General features: G+C 44.8%; 1 protein-coding gene across 2 annotated transcripts in view; it reads left to right on the top strand.

Annotated features, from left to right (window-relative positions):
- Positions 1 to 16,722, top strand: part of LOC112256640 (RAC-alpha serine/threonine-protein kinase) — a 43,387-nt gene that overhangs the window by 23,228 nt on the left and 3,437 nt on the right. For both annotated transcript variants that reach the window (XM_024430028.2, XM_042325409.1), the window contains exons 3-11: positions 9,055 to 9,183; positions 10,439 to 10,550; positions 10,665 to 10,791; positions 11,250 to 11,381; positions 11,508 to 11,573; positions 12,007 to 12,075; positions 12,227 to 12,352; positions 13,140 to 13,268; positions 16,474 to 16,688. In XM_024430028.2, coding sequence (XP_024285796.1) covers positions 9,055 to 9,183; positions 10,439 to 10,550; positions 10,665 to 10,791; positions 11,250 to 11,381; positions 11,508 to 11,573; positions 12,007 to 12,075; positions 12,227 to 12,352; positions 13,140 to 13,268; positions 16,474 to 16,688 — 1,105 coding nt within the window. The remainder of the gene's footprint in view (positions 1 to 9,054; positions 9,184 to 10,438; positions 10,551 to 10,664; positions 10,792 to 11,249; positions 11,382 to 11,507; positions 11,574 to 12,006; positions 12,076 to 12,226; positions 12,353 to 13,139; positions 13,269 to 16,473; positions 16,689 to 16,722) is intronic.

Consider the following 16,722-nt stretch of genomic DNA (forward strand, 5'->3'; position numbering starts at 1 on the left):
AGTTACCACTGACTCCCTTCTTCTCTCTCATCCCCAAACTATGAATGGACGGCCAGGCAGGGACAAAACCACCACAGCAGCCCCCTCAGGAAGTCCAACCACTGGGTGTGGGCACTGTGCTGAGAGGGGCTTGTTTTGTCTGACCTCTTCTCCCCTTTCTTAACATTTATTTTCCACTCTCATTCCTCCCTCTCTCTTTCTCTCTCTCTCTGTGTCTGTGTCTCTCTGTCTGTGTCTGTACTCTGTGCCTGTGATGCCAGACAGATCACAGGGGTTGGCCTCTCCTTTGCAGTGTGATGAATGTTGCATGATGTGTTTATTAAAGAGCTAGCTGTGGCAGCCGGGACCTCACATTCCTGCCGTTGTCACGTAGAGACAGAGTGAACATGACGCTTCTCAGACTCGCAAGCTAACCTCTAACACTCTATACAGCATGCTCTCCCTTTTACATTTTTCCCTTAATCTTCTTTTCAATGACACACTGACTGCCTGGGCCTCTTAAGCTAAGCTGACTTGCGAATGTCCTCTGTGTCAAATGGTAGTATTAATGTACACTGAGCAAAAATATAAACGCAATATGCAACAAGTTCAAAGATTTGACTGAGTTACAGTTCATATAAAGAAATCAGTTAATTGAAATAAAAATCATTAGACCTTATTCTATTTATTTCACATGACTGGGAATACAGATATACATCCATTGGTCCCAGATACCTTGAAAAAAAAGGTAGGGGCGTGGATCAGAAAACCAGTTATTATCTAGTGTGATCACCATTTGCCTCATGCTGTGCGACACATCTCTTTCGCATAGAGTTGATCAGGCTGTTGAATGTAGCCTGTGGAATGTTGTCCCACTCCTGTGCGAAGTTGCTGAATATGGTCAGGAACTGGAACACGTTGTCTTACATGTCGATCCAGAGCATCCCAAACATGCTCAATGGATGACATGTTTGGTGATTATGCAGGCCATGGAAGAACTGGGACATTTTCAGCTTCCAGGAATTGTGTACAGATCCTTGCGACATGGGCCCATGCATTATCATGTTGAAACATGAGGTAATGGTGGTGGATGAATGGCACGACAATGGGCCTCAGGATCTTGTCACGCTATCTCTGTGCATTCAAATTGCCATCGATAAAATGCAATGGAACATGATACTTAACACTTTACATGTCGCATTTATATTTTTGTTCATTGTAGATCCAAATCGGTCACCCGCTCTTTATTTTACAATGTACTGACATTGAAAACCGTATGGATTTTTTTTTAAAGATAACTTTTCATTAGTTTGAGTGAATTATTTTTGTCAGAATAGACTGTTCACCTTGGTAAGTTAAGTAGAAGGTTTTTGATGAATGTGTCTGTTTTTTAAAGCTCTTTTAAAGTACAGTGTCATCTCACAACCAATCAGACACATTCAGTAATGGCACCAGTTCTGAAGAAAACGACACAACATGGTAACATATGGGCAGTTCCATGGGAACAGAATTATGCTGAGACTCCAATTTTCAATTTAAAAAGTATGCCAAACAAAACCATTGATTACAAAGTTAAACAAACCATACAACTATATGTGCAAGGACTACTTTTTAACAATTTCCACAGAAAAAATAGCAAAAACACATTTACTCAATTCAGATATAAAGTTTGGTAACCGAATGATGGTAAAATCTCCTTTTTTTTTATGTGACCGAATTAAGATTCAAAGATTCACACCTTCACTTTGAAAAATTTATTTTGGTTATTGAACTACAATAAGTAAAGCGTATTTACACCCAGTAACAGAATGATGGTAACAGAATGACATCTTTGGCCTCTGATCTGTACTATAGAGAAATGCATAATTATGAATGTCATGTATCCTGAATAGGTACACAAAGGTAGAAATATGCAATATCCTCCTTTACATTTTAATGAGTTCTATCTACAAACAAGACCAATTTTGGTTGGTCTGGACCGAACCACATCTGTACCAATCATAGATATCTGTTTCACAGGTTTGGGTGTCATAGTAAAGTACAATACAGTAGTGTTCAGTAGAGTATAATTCAGTACAAAAAAAGTACTGCATGGTGCATTTGGAAAGTATTCAGACCCCCTGACTTCTTACACATTTTGTCAAGTTACTGCCTTATTCTAAAATGGATTTAAAAAAATGTTTTATCAATCTACACACGATACCATATAACGACCAAAGCAACAAAACCCTCCAGGAAATTTCACATTTTATATTAGTATTCAGACCCTTTAATCAGTACTTTGTTGAAGCACCTAGCGATTACAGCCTTGGGTCTTCTTGGGTATGACGCTCCAAGCTTGGCACACCTCCAATTCTTCTCTACAGTTCCTCGCAAGCGCTGTCAGGTTGGATGGGGGGCATCGCTGCACAGCTATTTTCAGGTCTCTCCAGAGATGTTAGATCGGGTTCAAGTCCGGACTCTGGCTGGACCACTCAAGTACATTGAGCTAACTAGCTAGCCATTTCACATTGGTTACACCAGCCAATAGGCTGATAGGCTTGAAGTCAGAAACAGCGCTGTGCTTGCGGAGAGCTGCTGGCAAAACGCCCGAAAGTCAGACTGCTCTAACAAATCAGACTTAATTATAACACACAGAACTACGAGCCTTTGGTCATTAATATGATCGAATCCGGAAACTATAATTTAGAAAACAAAACGTTTATTATTTCAGTGAAATACGGAACCGTTCGGTATTTTATCTAATGGGTGGCATCCCTAAGTCTAAATATTCTTGTTACATTGCACAACCTTCCATGTATGTCAATTGCGGGGCGACAGGGTAGCCTAGTTAGAGCGTTGGACTAGTAACCAGAAGGTTGCAAGTTCAAACCCCCGAGCTGACAAGGTACAAATCTGTCGTTCTGCCCCTGAACTGTTCCTAGACCGTCAATTGAAAATAAGAATTTGTTCTTAACTGACTTGCCTAGTTAAATAAAGATTTTTTAAAAAGTAAAATTCTGGCAAATTATTTCGCAATGAGCCAGGCAGCCCAAACTGTTGCATATACCCTGACTCTGCGTGCAGTGAACGCAAGAGAAATGACAAAATTTCACCTGGTTAATATTGCCTGCTAAACTGGATTAGTAGTTATAACTAGTGATTATGATGGATTGTTTTTTATAAGATAAGTTTAATGCTAGCTAGCAATTTACCTTGGCTTCTACTGCATTCGCGTAACAGGCAGCCTACTCGTGGAGTACAATGGTTAGAGCGTTGGACTAGTTAACTGTGCGGTTGCAAGATTGGGACCCCTGAGCTGACAAGGTGAAAATCTGTCGTTCTGCCCCTGAACAAGGCAGTTAACCCACAGTTCCTAGGCCGTCATTGAAAATAAGAATGTGTTCTTAACCGACTTGCCTAGTTAAATAAAAGGTATAAATAAAAATATATATTTTTAAATAATCGGAAATTGGCGCACAAAAAAACTTGAAATCGGCCCTAATTAATCGGCCATTCCGATTTAATCGGTCGACCTCTAGTGTGTATGTATTGATATGTTGATGTAGTTCTGTCCTTGAGGTGTTCTTATTTATTAATGTTCTGTATTATATCATGTTTTGTGTGGACCCCAGGAAGAGTAGCTGCTGCTTTCACAACAGCTAATGGGGATCCTAATAAAATACCAAAAGTGCAGTTAAAAATGTATAAAATCAAAAAATATTTGAATGATATTTCCACGCTATGTCGTTGAAATGCGACTGACATTTTGAAAATGATGATATTCCCCTTTTCGTGTTCAGGTGGGGTGGAACTTTTGGCCCACATCATGACCTCACAATGATCTGATTTATAATATACCAATGAAAGTTCATCTGGATAAGTGCGTGGGCTCTAGAGAGCATCCAGGCTGTGTATGTAAATATCTTCAAATTTGTTTCCTAATGCCCAAATGATTAGACTGAGCATTTAAAGGGCTTAAGGAGACTCAGGGAAATAACTCACAAATATATTTAGCATTTATGTTCATTAAATGAACACACACACACAGTTATTTATTAGACATACAGTGATAATTTGCAAAGACTGCACGGGGGGCTTTACAAATGTGCTTTTTTTTGGTAACAGAATGACAACACTAGGCAATATTTATTTTAACTTACAGAAGGCAAAAAACTTCTGCAAGTTAAATATTGATATTAGTTGTCAGGGGTCTTCACCTCAACGTTATTGTATTTCTAATACCTTATTTATACTTTTTCTGCTAGATGTTTTCTAAGACCCCTTTTTCCATCTGTTTAACCAGAAATGAAAAGCTTTTTGCTTATTACAACTTTTGGTGGTGGAAAAATGTATAAACGCATTCATTTCTCATACTCTTAGCTTTCATATGACACCAAATGTGATGTGCTCCTATGCGCTTCACATGTTGGTGCTCATGGGGCTTTACATGGAACTGCCCATATACAGTACTTGGACAATTGGCCGTCTATGCAGCTGTAAGTCATTGAGTGTGTGTGTGGAGGGCGTGGCACTGGAACATTGTGGCTGTCCACACAAAAGCCATGTAGCAGTTGGCAAATAAAGATGAATTCTCTTGTGTTTGGCAGATTCTCACTGTTCATTATTTTCCACTTTGCCAAGCGTGCATCCCAGACCTCAGCAGCTGTTTGTCATGTAAAGACACTCTATCAGCTCCCGACAGCTCCTCGCATGCCCCCCCCCCACACACACACACACAAGCATGCGCGTATAGACTTCACTCACGCTCTCAGACACGTGTGTAGTGAACATATGTAGTAATCTCTCTCGCTACCTTCTGGTTCTCTCCTCCCTCATCTCATTCATTTACTGTTTGTACTCTCGTCTATGTCCTTTGCTCCTATAACTTTATCTGACGTCTCTGGAACAAATGTAGAGCAGGCTCCAACAGTGAAAATGGATCCTGTTTGTGGTTGTTGTTGTGCATATGTTTCCGGGATGAGTCTGTAGTCAAAGTTACCCATCTCAAAGATTGTTCAGTTCTTGATCTTATCTGCTATGTTGTCAGGCTGTCTGTCCAGTTGTTTCCTGTTTTCTACAATCAAAACGTTCTAGTGAGATGAAATAGGCCAGTTTACTGCAGCTGAAAGACTTTGAAGATAGAGTTGATAGCAGGGGACTCCTTTTATCCCAGAGTCCCTTTTCTTAGTCAGCATTTTGTCTCCTCTCTTACTCTCTATCCTGCAACATGTCCAATCTGTCAAAATGTAGTGTGTCAAGCACACATACTTAGTGAGTAATTTCATTTGTCTATGAATGAGTCTTGGCATCCCCTCTCACTGTGCAAAGACATCAAATCAACATCTAGTGCACATTGGTTCAACGTAATTTCATTGCCAACCAGTGGGCTGCTGCTGTTGTCTGCACATCCATAGCCTCATATCCCATAAGCCTGCAGTCCCAGGTTGTGGGGATAGCACTGTAGGATGTCATCAACATAACATTAGCACAGTGAAGTACAGTACAGTATAGTAGTGGGCTGGGTTTTTAGTCTTAGAAAAAGGTCATTGTAAAAGTAGAAGTGACAATGGAAAGGGGAAGTGCATGTAAATAGAAAACACAGCAGAGTCATGGCTGTTTTCTACGGGGGGGGGCAGACTGTAGGTAACAGAAATGGGCACACAGACCGACGGATGTGGGCATTTCTAGCGTCACATGACTCCACAGGCCCCAGTCAGGATGTGGACACTAATGGCTGGTCAGGATGTCCTCGCTCCAGCCAGACCAGAAGCCATCTTCTCATTTTATAACCTGTCTCATAGGAGACACTGGCAGTATGCATGTTATCGAAGGGCTTTTAAACATTCACAGCCATTGTTTTCACCGCTGTTTTATTTGGAAGAGCATAAGAAGCACACAAACAATTTTGTTCTGCCAATTGCACCAATGTCAGTCCTGCTGTGGTCCGAGCCTGCTGTGGACCGAGCCTGCTGTGGAGTCTCAGGGTGGGGTTAGGTGGAGAGGTGTCACATTCCACCATGATGACCTCGTTCAGTTCACTGAACTCCCTACTCTCTGGTCTTTTCATGCTAGTGTCTCCTGAGATGCCATTTGTATTACAGTGAAGGATGACCATGAAGTGTCTGTCACCTTGGCTTTGTTGTTTATGTAGTGACACTGTGACAGGGTACAGTGTGTATTCATCGTCACCTTGTCTTTGTTGTTATGTAGTGACACTGTGACAGGGTACAGTGTGTATTCATCGTCACCTTGTCTTTGTTGTTATGTAGTGACACTGTGACAGGGTACAGTGTGTATTCATCGTCACCTTGTCTTTGTTGTTATGTGGTGACACTGTGACAGGGTACAGTGTGTATTCATCGTCACCTTGTCTTTGTTGTTATGTAGTGACACTGTGACAGGGTACAGTGTGTATTCATCGTCACCTTGTCTTTGTTGTTATGTAGTGACACTGTGACAGGGTACAGTGTGTATTCATCGTCACCTTGTCTTTGTTGTTATGTAGTGACACTGTGACAGGGTACAGTGTGTATTCATCGTCACCTTGTCTTTGTTGTTATGTAGTGACACTGTGACAGGGTACAGTGTGTATTCATCGTCACCTTGTCTTTGTTGTTATGTAGTGACACTGTGACAGGGTACAGTGTGTATTCATCGTCACCTCGTTGAGAGCCATGTGACAGAGCCAAGCTTTGCGTGGAGGAATGTCTCTGTGGTGCTTTCCAGACACCAGGCATGGTGGACACCAACTCGTGCCAGCCTGGGTGGGCATCGTGCGTCAGAGGAGCTGGCAGGCCAAATCCAGGCCCCATGCAGGCCCTCTGTGCGTGGGGAGGGCAAAAATAGCTGTTGTCAGATATACTGTACATTCAAACATAGACATATACATTGTAGAGTGTACTTTCGTGCACATAAACAAACATCTGTCTCTTCTCTGTGTTGGGACCATGGTCTAGATGCCAGTTTGTGGCCTCTACACAATTAAGGTAATCACTCAGCCAGTTAGCGTCATTGTTGAAAACCCCAAACAGTAGACTTAGCCTACTTCCTGAATCTCTCTCTGTATTCTTCCCGAAAGAGTTGAGCGGAGCCCTGCCAGTGTGTTAGGCGAACCCTTCCTCTGTCACTGTGCTGGTGTGATGCAGGCTTGGAGGTAGGGGCTCATTATGCTGCCTCTGCATTGTGCACATACTGTCCCCAGCCTGCCCTGCCAGGGGCTCTGAGCCTGGCCTGGGGTGGGCTTGGGGATATGGGTCAACCAAGACCTCACCACAGACTGACAAACCAGCTGGGGCAGAAGTGAGGCCTTAGTTTAAGGCTGGGCTGAGACCAGGTCTGAGAGGGTGTTTTTCTGGACACAATGTCCCTCAGGTTTGTCATGAGTCTGGAAAGGGGTCTTGGATATGGAGGCTGTGTGGGTCCAGGTGTTGGAAACTGTTGGCTTCTCACCCATGATCCTGCTCCTTATAGGAGTATCTCTGTTTCTTCTCACCAATGCCCACCACTGTGCTGATGTAACGAGGAATTCAGTCAGTCGTGTGAAGCTGCCATTGACCCATAGTTGTAAATCACATTGACGATGTGGATTCTCTGGGGACCAGTGTGTGTGGATTAGTGTTGTGAATGTTGATTCATGAGCCATGTAGTGTAAAATAGACAAATGACTCATCACTGTAATTGCAGCATATTGGACAGGCATGGGGAAATCCTCAGAGCTTTTACTCTATATCACACCGTGTGTTTTTCAACGAGGATGTAGTGAGCTCAGCTCTGTATGCAGGCAGTAAGCATTGCAATCTGAAGGCAGACAAAGTCTAACTAATTTCTAAATGAGCTGCGTTTGGTGTAAAAACACTTAGCCAGCAGGTTGGAGATGGAAAAATCTCCTCCCCTTGCCATGATGAAAAATGGCAACAGACGTAATAACATATTGGACATCTGCTGCAGATTGAAATTTAAAGTATACAGTGCTCTGAGGCAGATGTTTTCTCTAGTGCTGTGAATTGTGCCGCCACCTCGCAGGTTGCAGTAAAGCAGGTGTTTTACACTCTGTGTGTGTGTTACTGCTGTAATGGTTGGTGTTTGAGTGAATCTGAGCCATCCCCTCGTCTCATTCTGCTAGTCGGACAGTTTAACCATCACTTTGAGGTGAGACTTTTAGAATATGGCGTACTATCCACTTAAGTGATGTGGATAGACATGGCCTCTTCTCACTAAGAGGAGTTTATATGAGTTGTGATGAGTGGACTAGAGGTCATTTAGGTACTGTGTTAGAGGGATTCCCAGTCTGTGCCTCGTCACAGACAGGTCTGGGATCAGTTTCCTCAGAATGGAGCCTGTGGCCTAACTGTGCCAGGCAAGGCTCGGGGAGAAGAGGAGCACGACGCCGGCATTGACTGATCTCCACTTCCCCCAGACTTCTGTATCAGAGGAAATGGGGCAATTAAGGACAGCTTGCTCAGGCACTGCATGGGGTTAATACCCGGCTCCCATAATTAAAAATAAATTACACTTTTCCTATATAAATATTCAAGCCCCTCTCCGATGTGAGCCACTGCCTTTTTTATGGTGCGTAAGCGTTTTTTTTCCTCCGGTTTTGGGAACATCTGGCACAACGTTTCCTGAACCATCCACAGAATAAATTGAGTTTTGTTGCCTTTGAGAGATTAGTCTGTGGGTGTGTTGTATTGAAGTGGATGGGGAAGGGATGGATCCCTTTGGGAGCTCTGTATGGGACACAAGAGGGAGAGGCAAGGGTCCTGACTCTGGCTAAAACAGCCATTTGTCCTGGCTTTGTCCTACTATAGCGGAAAATGGGTGAAAAGATGGTAATTTTAGTGAACGGCTTGGTAATTAGATCACAGGAAATGGGTCACACCACTGAAATAAGGGTGGCGCCTTGAAAAGAATAACTTTGTGCATCATAAATCAAACCACACAGCTAAATTGTCATAGACCAATCAACATGAAGAATATAGCTGTCGTCATGGCGTCAGCTAATGGGATCCTAAAAAAAATGAAATCTTGTGAAACCAGCACATTATATTATAGACACCAATTATGCGCATCCATTTTGTCCATCTCTCTTTGCAGGAGAGTACATTAAGACCTGGAGGCCCAGGTATTTTCTACTCAAGACTGATGGTACATTCATAGGCTACAAGGAACGACCACAACATGTTGAGGCACTTGAAACGCCTTTAAATAACTTCTCAGTAGCACGTGAGTATCTACACTTTCAAGACTACTATCTACATTACCTCACCCATTTTAAGTTCATATAGCTCTTTACACGGAGTATGCAAAACATTAAGAACACCTGTTCTTTCCATGATGTACGGTAGACTACTGACCAGGTGAAAGATATGATTTCTTATTGATGTCACTTGTTAAATCCACTTCAATCATTGTAGATGAGGAGACAGGTTAAAGAAGGATTTTTAAGCCTTGAGACAATTGAGACATGGATTGTGTATGTGATTCATTCAGAGGGTGAATGGGCGAGACAAAAGATGTTCCTAATGTTTGGTGTACTCAGTGTATATTGCATAATCACCCATAGAAAAATGTTATATTCTGTTCAGTAGCTCCTATGCCAATGTCTTACCTTAATTGGTACAGTTGAAAGAAACAGCCTGGTGTATTCTCCCTGGCTATGTGTGAATTCCAGTTTTTTCTAAGAGACTGCTCTGCTGTGACTCTGTAGAGCAGAGCAACCCTAGATGGCAGAAAGTTAGTGGGACAGGCTCTGCAGATGATTGAACAGAGTAATTAGACATCATACTGTTTGTTAAACAAAACGTTTCCTCCTGACACTCTTGAGTTATAGTAGTTATTAACCGGCTGATTTCAATTATTTATCTGTGCGCTGCTCTGTAGCACTGTCTCAATCAGCAGTACGGGGAGGGAGAGTCACTGAGCAGACCTACAGTAGACCCACAGAGGGGCCGTGTGGTGCTGCTGATGGGGGGTGGTGGGTCTGGGCTACACAGCCACACTGACAGGGCCCTGCTGGAGCTCAGTGGTGGCCCAGCCCCATATCCTCCATCTAACAGACATCCTGACAAACTCCTCCATGTCTCCTTTTGGCACACGCAGTATGTTGACTATGTGAAAGAGCTGCACTGGGAAACTGGCTGCTCTCTTAGAATTCTAACTTTGATTCAAGCAAATTATTTTGAAGTGAATGTTGTCTGTGACCCATATATCTTTGACATTTTCTGGAATTGATTGAAACGTCTGCTTATTTCACATTATCCATGTCACAGTCCCATGTAATGACCAAATCTTGAGGTTAAAATATTCAGTATGAAGAGATCTGTGATCAGGGCTTCCCCCTTCACCCATAGTGCACCTGTTCAGTTCCCTGTGTATGGTGGCAGTCCCTGCAGTGTCTGTTAGGGTGGTGATAAAGATAAATGGCTGTAACTGCGGGTCTCTCTCTCCTCCTGCGCCGTCTCAACCTGGATGTGGCCAGAGTGCCAGCTGATGAAGACGGAGAGGCCCAAGCCCAACACATTCATCATCCGCTGCCTGCAGTGGACCACTGTTATCGAGCGCACCTTCCACGTGGAGACCCCCGAGGAGAGGCAAGCTTACATGATTGGGCTGCATTACCTCATGTTAAATGAGGTGTTGTAATTTCCCTTCCACTCTCTCTCCCTCTTTTCCTCTCTAACTCGTCGCCTTTCTCATTCTCTCAGGGAAGAATGGACGAAGGCCATTGAGGCCGTAGCAGACAGTCTACAGAAAGAGGAGGAGGAGATGATGGACTCCTCCCCAGACCCAATGGACATGGAAATGTACCTGACCAAACCCAGACTCAAAGTGGTGCGTCCCTGCCCTCCTCACGGCCCTTCCTGCCTCACCCAGCTCCTCACGGCCCTTCCTCCCTCACCCCGCTTCTCACGGCCCTTCCTGCCTCACCCCAACTCACATGGCTCCCTAACACTTTCCTGACATCAGCCCTGGGAGGCTTAGCACCACATAGCGTGTCCACTCTGTTTCATCACCACACATGTGCTGTTAACTCATGAAACCAAGGTCTAAGGGCACCGTATTGGATGTCCCCCACACAACCGTTTTCAACATTCTCACCAGCCCTGGGGGTCAGAGGTTAAATTAGCCACTGCAGCATATAGTCCCACCTTTAGAAGAGTGGAAATTGCGGAGTGGATGATCTAGCACCTGTAATGCTTCCGTGTTGTCAGTGGGATTATATGTTTTGACTAGTTTGTTATAGCTGCTGTTTTGTAACCCGGTGGCTCTTTTTCTCCCCTCGCTCATAGACTATGCACGACTTTGAATACCTCAAACTCCTAGGAAAAGGCACTTTTGGCAAAGTGATCCTGGTGAAGGAGAAGGCCACGGGACGCTACTATGCCATGAAAATCCTGAAGAAGGAAGTAATCGTAGCGAAAGTGAGTACAGGCCACTGACCGTTACAGGAAGCATGAGTGCGAGAGAGAGAGCATGGGGGCGATCATGGATACCTAAACGGCATCCATTGTGGGAGTTGCACAAACACTCTTTGTGATCTCTTTCAGGATGAAGTGGCACACACACTCACAGAAAACCGAGTGCTCCAGAATTCCAAGCATCCGTTCTTGACGGTGAGAGACCCCTCCATCCATTCCATACACTTAACCCAAACTCTCCTCTGGCCACAAAGACTCTGAGGAGCCACTCCACTTCAGCCTGGGAGCTTCCATGCAGGGGGAGATGCTGAATCTGTGCTGGGAGAGTTTGAGCATTTGTTTACAAACACAGCAATAGACTTGGCCTCTATTGAGGACACCAGACCTTTCATTGTCAGTTAACCACCTTTCTCAAAGTCTGTGATGGCTCACAATGCCAAACTCTTCCACGTTAAGTGGTAACACATGCAGCTTGTGTTCATCCCACTGTGGTGAATGGGCAGTTGGCACACAACAGTAATATCCCAAAGGCAGATATCACATCAACAAAGACTTGGGTTTCTTTTGGAGAACTTGCAAGCTTATTTTTTCATTGATTGCAGTTAAAGTTATTAGTGTATATCTCCAGGGCCTGAAATACTCCTTCCAGACTCATGACCGGTTGTGTTTCGTCATGGAGTATGCGAACGGCGGAGAGGTGAGCTTTTTAAACTGTCAATAACACCTGACACACAAGATCCAATTTAGCTAGTAGTAGCCAATAAGGCCTCCCACCCCTCCTTCTGTGTACGCTCACCCTGTTCCCTCTGTCTCCTCTCCCTCCTTCCCTCGCTTCCTCCCTCATCTAGCTGTTCTTCCACCTGTCCCGGGACCGGGTGTTTTCTGAGGAGCGGGCTCGGTTCTATGGGGCGGAGATAGTGTCAGCACTGGACTACCTGCATGCTGAGAGGAACGTGGTCTACAGAGACCTGAAGGTAAGGTGTTGGAACACAGTCAGTCCCCGACCGGGATATAAATAGTGTCCGCCAGGGGCGCATCGATCTGCCTCCCCCTGATTCAGGCCTCACTGCAGCTGGAAACTTAGGCCCAGACCTCCTCTTATGGCAGGAGGAGTAGAATAACCCACATATCTGACTGGACAGCTGTTCCACTCATTTATTTTGATTTTATTTTCACCATTAATGTAAATGGGCAACAATTAGACATTTTGGAAAGTGTGTAAGAGTATTGAGTCATCTTTTACCCCCGGCATCAAACTTATTCCGTAAAGCTGCAATTTGTTCCTACCAGAAGCAAGAGGCCAGTACAAAAACTCAGTGAACTGTATTCATAGCGTAAGAGCAGAGGTAGTATATGACTGTTTTTTAGGAGGGAGGGAGGCATCTGTAGCCCTGTTTCTTCCAGCTGATGAAACTATACCAGCCAGGTCAGCATAGCCCCCCCTCCCTCCTCGTTCCCCCCTCCCTGTGATCTTCCCATGGGTTTATGAGGCAGGCTTCCAACCTGCTAAGGTTCTCCTGAAAATGCCAGGGTAGCAGTATTGGAGGATGTGCTGACTCTGGCCTGGTGCTGCTGGTCACGTGTGAGCTACAGATGCCAGGTGACGTTTACTGAGAGGACACTGATATTAAAAGACAATGCATCGCTAACTCATTCCTCTGAGCTGAAGCCAAATCAGCTGGGCCTCAATCACACACCTCACATAGGCACTCTCCCTGCTGATGCGGATACTTCCTGTCTCATTCTGTCTCCTCCCCTCAGCTGGAAAATCTCATGCTGGACAAAGACGGACACATACAAATCACTGACTTTGGACTGTGTAAGGAGGGGATCACAGACGGGGCCACCATGAAGACCTTCTGTGGGACGCCAGAGTACCTGGCCCCAGAGGTAGTGTATTCTCACTGTAATCACCAATATGGGGGTCATTAAATCTTATCATTTTGAGTCAATAAATATGTAGCCTTTGGAGCACAACCCATGTGGCCTTCTTCCTCTTCAGATGTTTAGAATTTGACATTGTGAAAAGACCTGATGTTTCACACACTTTTGACATGTTCTTGTTAGTACACTGTATCAACTTTGAGTTTAAATCAACTGAACAGAATAAAGTCACATAATTGGTAAGTACCTGAAAGGATTAACAGACTAAATACTGTTTGAAGAGAGGAACTGTGGCGCAGAGAATATATCCCACTACACACAACATCATAAATGTATGTTGTCGGGCATATTGTTAAGGCATACAAGCTATGTGGAAGAGTGGCTTTGGGACAGCTGTTCCTAAATGCCTGTCTAATCTTCAGTATAAGACATGGAGCTAATGAGTCTGCAGTGTGACAAGGGCAGGGCAGGGTGTGCCCATATTTGTTGGTTGAGAGGACATGTGTACAGGGGTGTGGCTGCTCCCCATTGCGTGCAGGTGTGATGTGTGTTTGAGTGGTGTGTATGTAACGCGATAGGGCATTGTGTGTGTGATAGCCCTCTTGCCGTAGGATTTCTTTTTCCGGGAGAAGGGTGCCCATGTTGACACAGTTGCCGGCTCGTTGTTTTTAGCCGCCATTTGGAATTTGCTGGGGGGGGTTGGCAGTGCCTCAGGAAACGTGAGCTTCCACCCCTGGAGAAAAGTCCCCATTGGCTGCAGCTGCTTCTAGCCACCCCTGCCCGGGATGATGATGATAATTATAATAACAATTCATTACATTTGTAAAGTGCTTTTCATTAAGCAAGATGAATCTCAAAGTGCATAAAATTAAAGTTAAAATAGAAAAATTGTTTTTAAAAAAAGAACACAAATTGATATATATATATATATATAACCATATCATAAAAGCAACAATCAAAATATAGGATGAAGGGTAGGCCAGCCAATAAAGATAAGTCTTAAGGCTTGCTTTAAAAAGCCCCAACAGTCTGAACACCCCTGTTCAGGATGCCTATCCTGACCTGGGAAAAGCCAGGGCCACACACGTTGTCCTTACTTCACTTCTCCCCAGTAACATTCTCCCATGGCGCTTTCATCTGACATCTTCATCTCTCTTCGAGGACCGTCCTGATCTAGGGCATAGTCTACAGTAGCTATCATCACAAAAACCAACCAGCGCATGAATTACTATTTCATCATAATGTCCCCCACTCACTCTAGGGCCAGCAAAAGGCACATGATAAGTAAAAGGGATGAACATAATGTGTTCATATAATTTCATGTGTTATGTGGGGTATGTTAGAAATTAAAGACAACCTCCATTAACTGGACCCCCCCATATTCACCCCCAGCTCTTCCTCTGCCATTCTATACACAGTAACATTCTACCCTATAACAGCCCCAGCTCTTCATCTGCCATTCTGTACACAGTAACATTATACCCTATAACAGCCCCAGCTCTTCATCTGCCATTCTGTACACAGTAACATTCTACCCTATAACAGCCCCAGCTCTGCTAGACTCCAGCAGTGGAGACATCAGGGGGCGTTTCCGTGGAGACAGGGTCGCCGCAGAGCGTCTCTATGGAGCCAGGGCCAGGCAGTGTTACAGGTTGTTCTGCAGTAAACAATGACCTTGTTGTGTGTGCTGCATAGGAATCTTGTAACGTCTGGGAATATTCCACAGGCCAGGAGCCCAGCACTGTAAACCTTCCTCTAGAGAACACCCATGGAACCAGTTTCACTTAAGCCACTGTGAAATAGGGTCGTTTTATAGAAACATTTGAACAGTAATGACTGAAGTTGAATTGGGGAAGTTATGAACAAGGAAGTTAAGGACAGGGAAGGGAATCACATATAATGTGAGCTAGTGATGTGTTTGAGAGAGGGACGGTAGCTGTGTTTGTGTTTAGAGGGAGAAAAAGGGCCAGAGTAAGATGGAGAGTAGTATCAAGTGGAGGATATTTCTCTTCCCCTCCTCCCTCCACTCTGCACTGTGCTGTCCTTGGGGCCAGTGTAACAGAGTCGGTCCAGGCAGCCCTGGTTACTTGTGAGGGATGAGCTTGGCTCCTGTGGTCCTGGCAGCTCCACAGCTGTGGCGCTCTCCTACATACTGTATATGGGGCAGCTGCAGACCCAGCTGTCTCACGGTGTGAATCGCACGACAGCAGCGCTGGAAATAGAGACGGTCCAGTAATCCTAGCACCGTGCCGGCTTCAGGTTACCCCTGCCCGCCGAGGCCTCCTCGCCCCCCAACTGCAGCGCCAAGCAGCGTGCCCCTCAGACACACACACACGCCGCCCACCCACGCGCACAAAACACACTCCGGTTTTGTTCTATTTACGGCCACGTCCGTCCATCTGTTCTGCCTGCCTCCTCTTTCTGGGTCTGTGTACCTTCATGTCCATATTTAATTATATTAGGCTGCCCCCTTACCTATGAATCTATTCCTGGACCGGTCTATCTCACCTCGTATAACCTTTTGATGTTTTAAAGAACAGCTGTTCTCAGTGACTTGATTTCACTTACAACATCCTTCCGGTACTGTTGACCCAACGACACATCCCAGAAGGCCTTGTATAGTAACAAATGGAAGAGTATACTGATGTTCAACAGGTTGCCCCAGTTGGTCAGCACAGAGCTGAAGCTTGATTAGAATGTGTGAACATGTCATCTTCCATGGTGTGTGAGCCTCCATCTAAATTACTAAGGGCTGTGGTGTGGTGTGGTTGGATATACAGTGCATTTGGGATGTTGGTGTGTACTGCAGACCTCTGGTGATTAAATATGCAGGGCTCCTGGGGAAATTCTATCCCTGCTCCTATTGTGAGATGTGAGTCAGTGCTTGCTGTGGCTGGTCAGAAAGCCCAGACTGGTGGGGGGGCACTGGCCTTAGGGTTCTTTATACAGCCTGGAGAGCTGCTGACCTCACTACTCACCTAATGTCCATCCACTTAGCTAATAGATAGGTTTCAGAGATCTAAACCAAGAATGTATAGTATGTGTGTCTCTTTTGATGCCGTCATAGGGCTGACCGTACATTTGAACTCCTGCTAGCCCTAGTATTGTCCTTGTACTGTCCTGTATGCTTCCAGGTATGATTGTGTAATTGTCCATAGTGGTATTAGTAAAGCTGCATTCTATTGAGTTGTGGTTGTCATGTGTTGTCTAGGTTCTGGAGGACAATGACTATGGCCGGGCGGTGGACTGGTGGGGTCTGGGCGTGGTCATGTATGAGATGATGTGTGGTAGGCTGCCCTTCTACAACCAGGACCACGAGAAGCTGTTTGAGCTCATCCTCATGGAGGACATCCGTTTCCCACGCACCCTGGGCCCTGAGGGCAGGTCCCTGCTCTCAGGCCTGCTCAAAAAGGACCCCAAGCAGCGGTAAGTAGGCCTCTCCTCCCTTCTCATTCCAACC

This window comes from Oncorhynchus tshawytscha, linkage group LG08, assembly GCF_018296145.1.
Source record: "Oncorhynchus tshawytscha isolate Ot180627B linkage group LG08, Otsh_v2.0, whole genome shotgun sequence".
NCBI classification, from domain to species: Eukaryota; Metazoa; Chordata; class Actinopteri; order Salmoniformes; family Salmonidae; genus Oncorhynchus; species Oncorhynchus tshawytscha.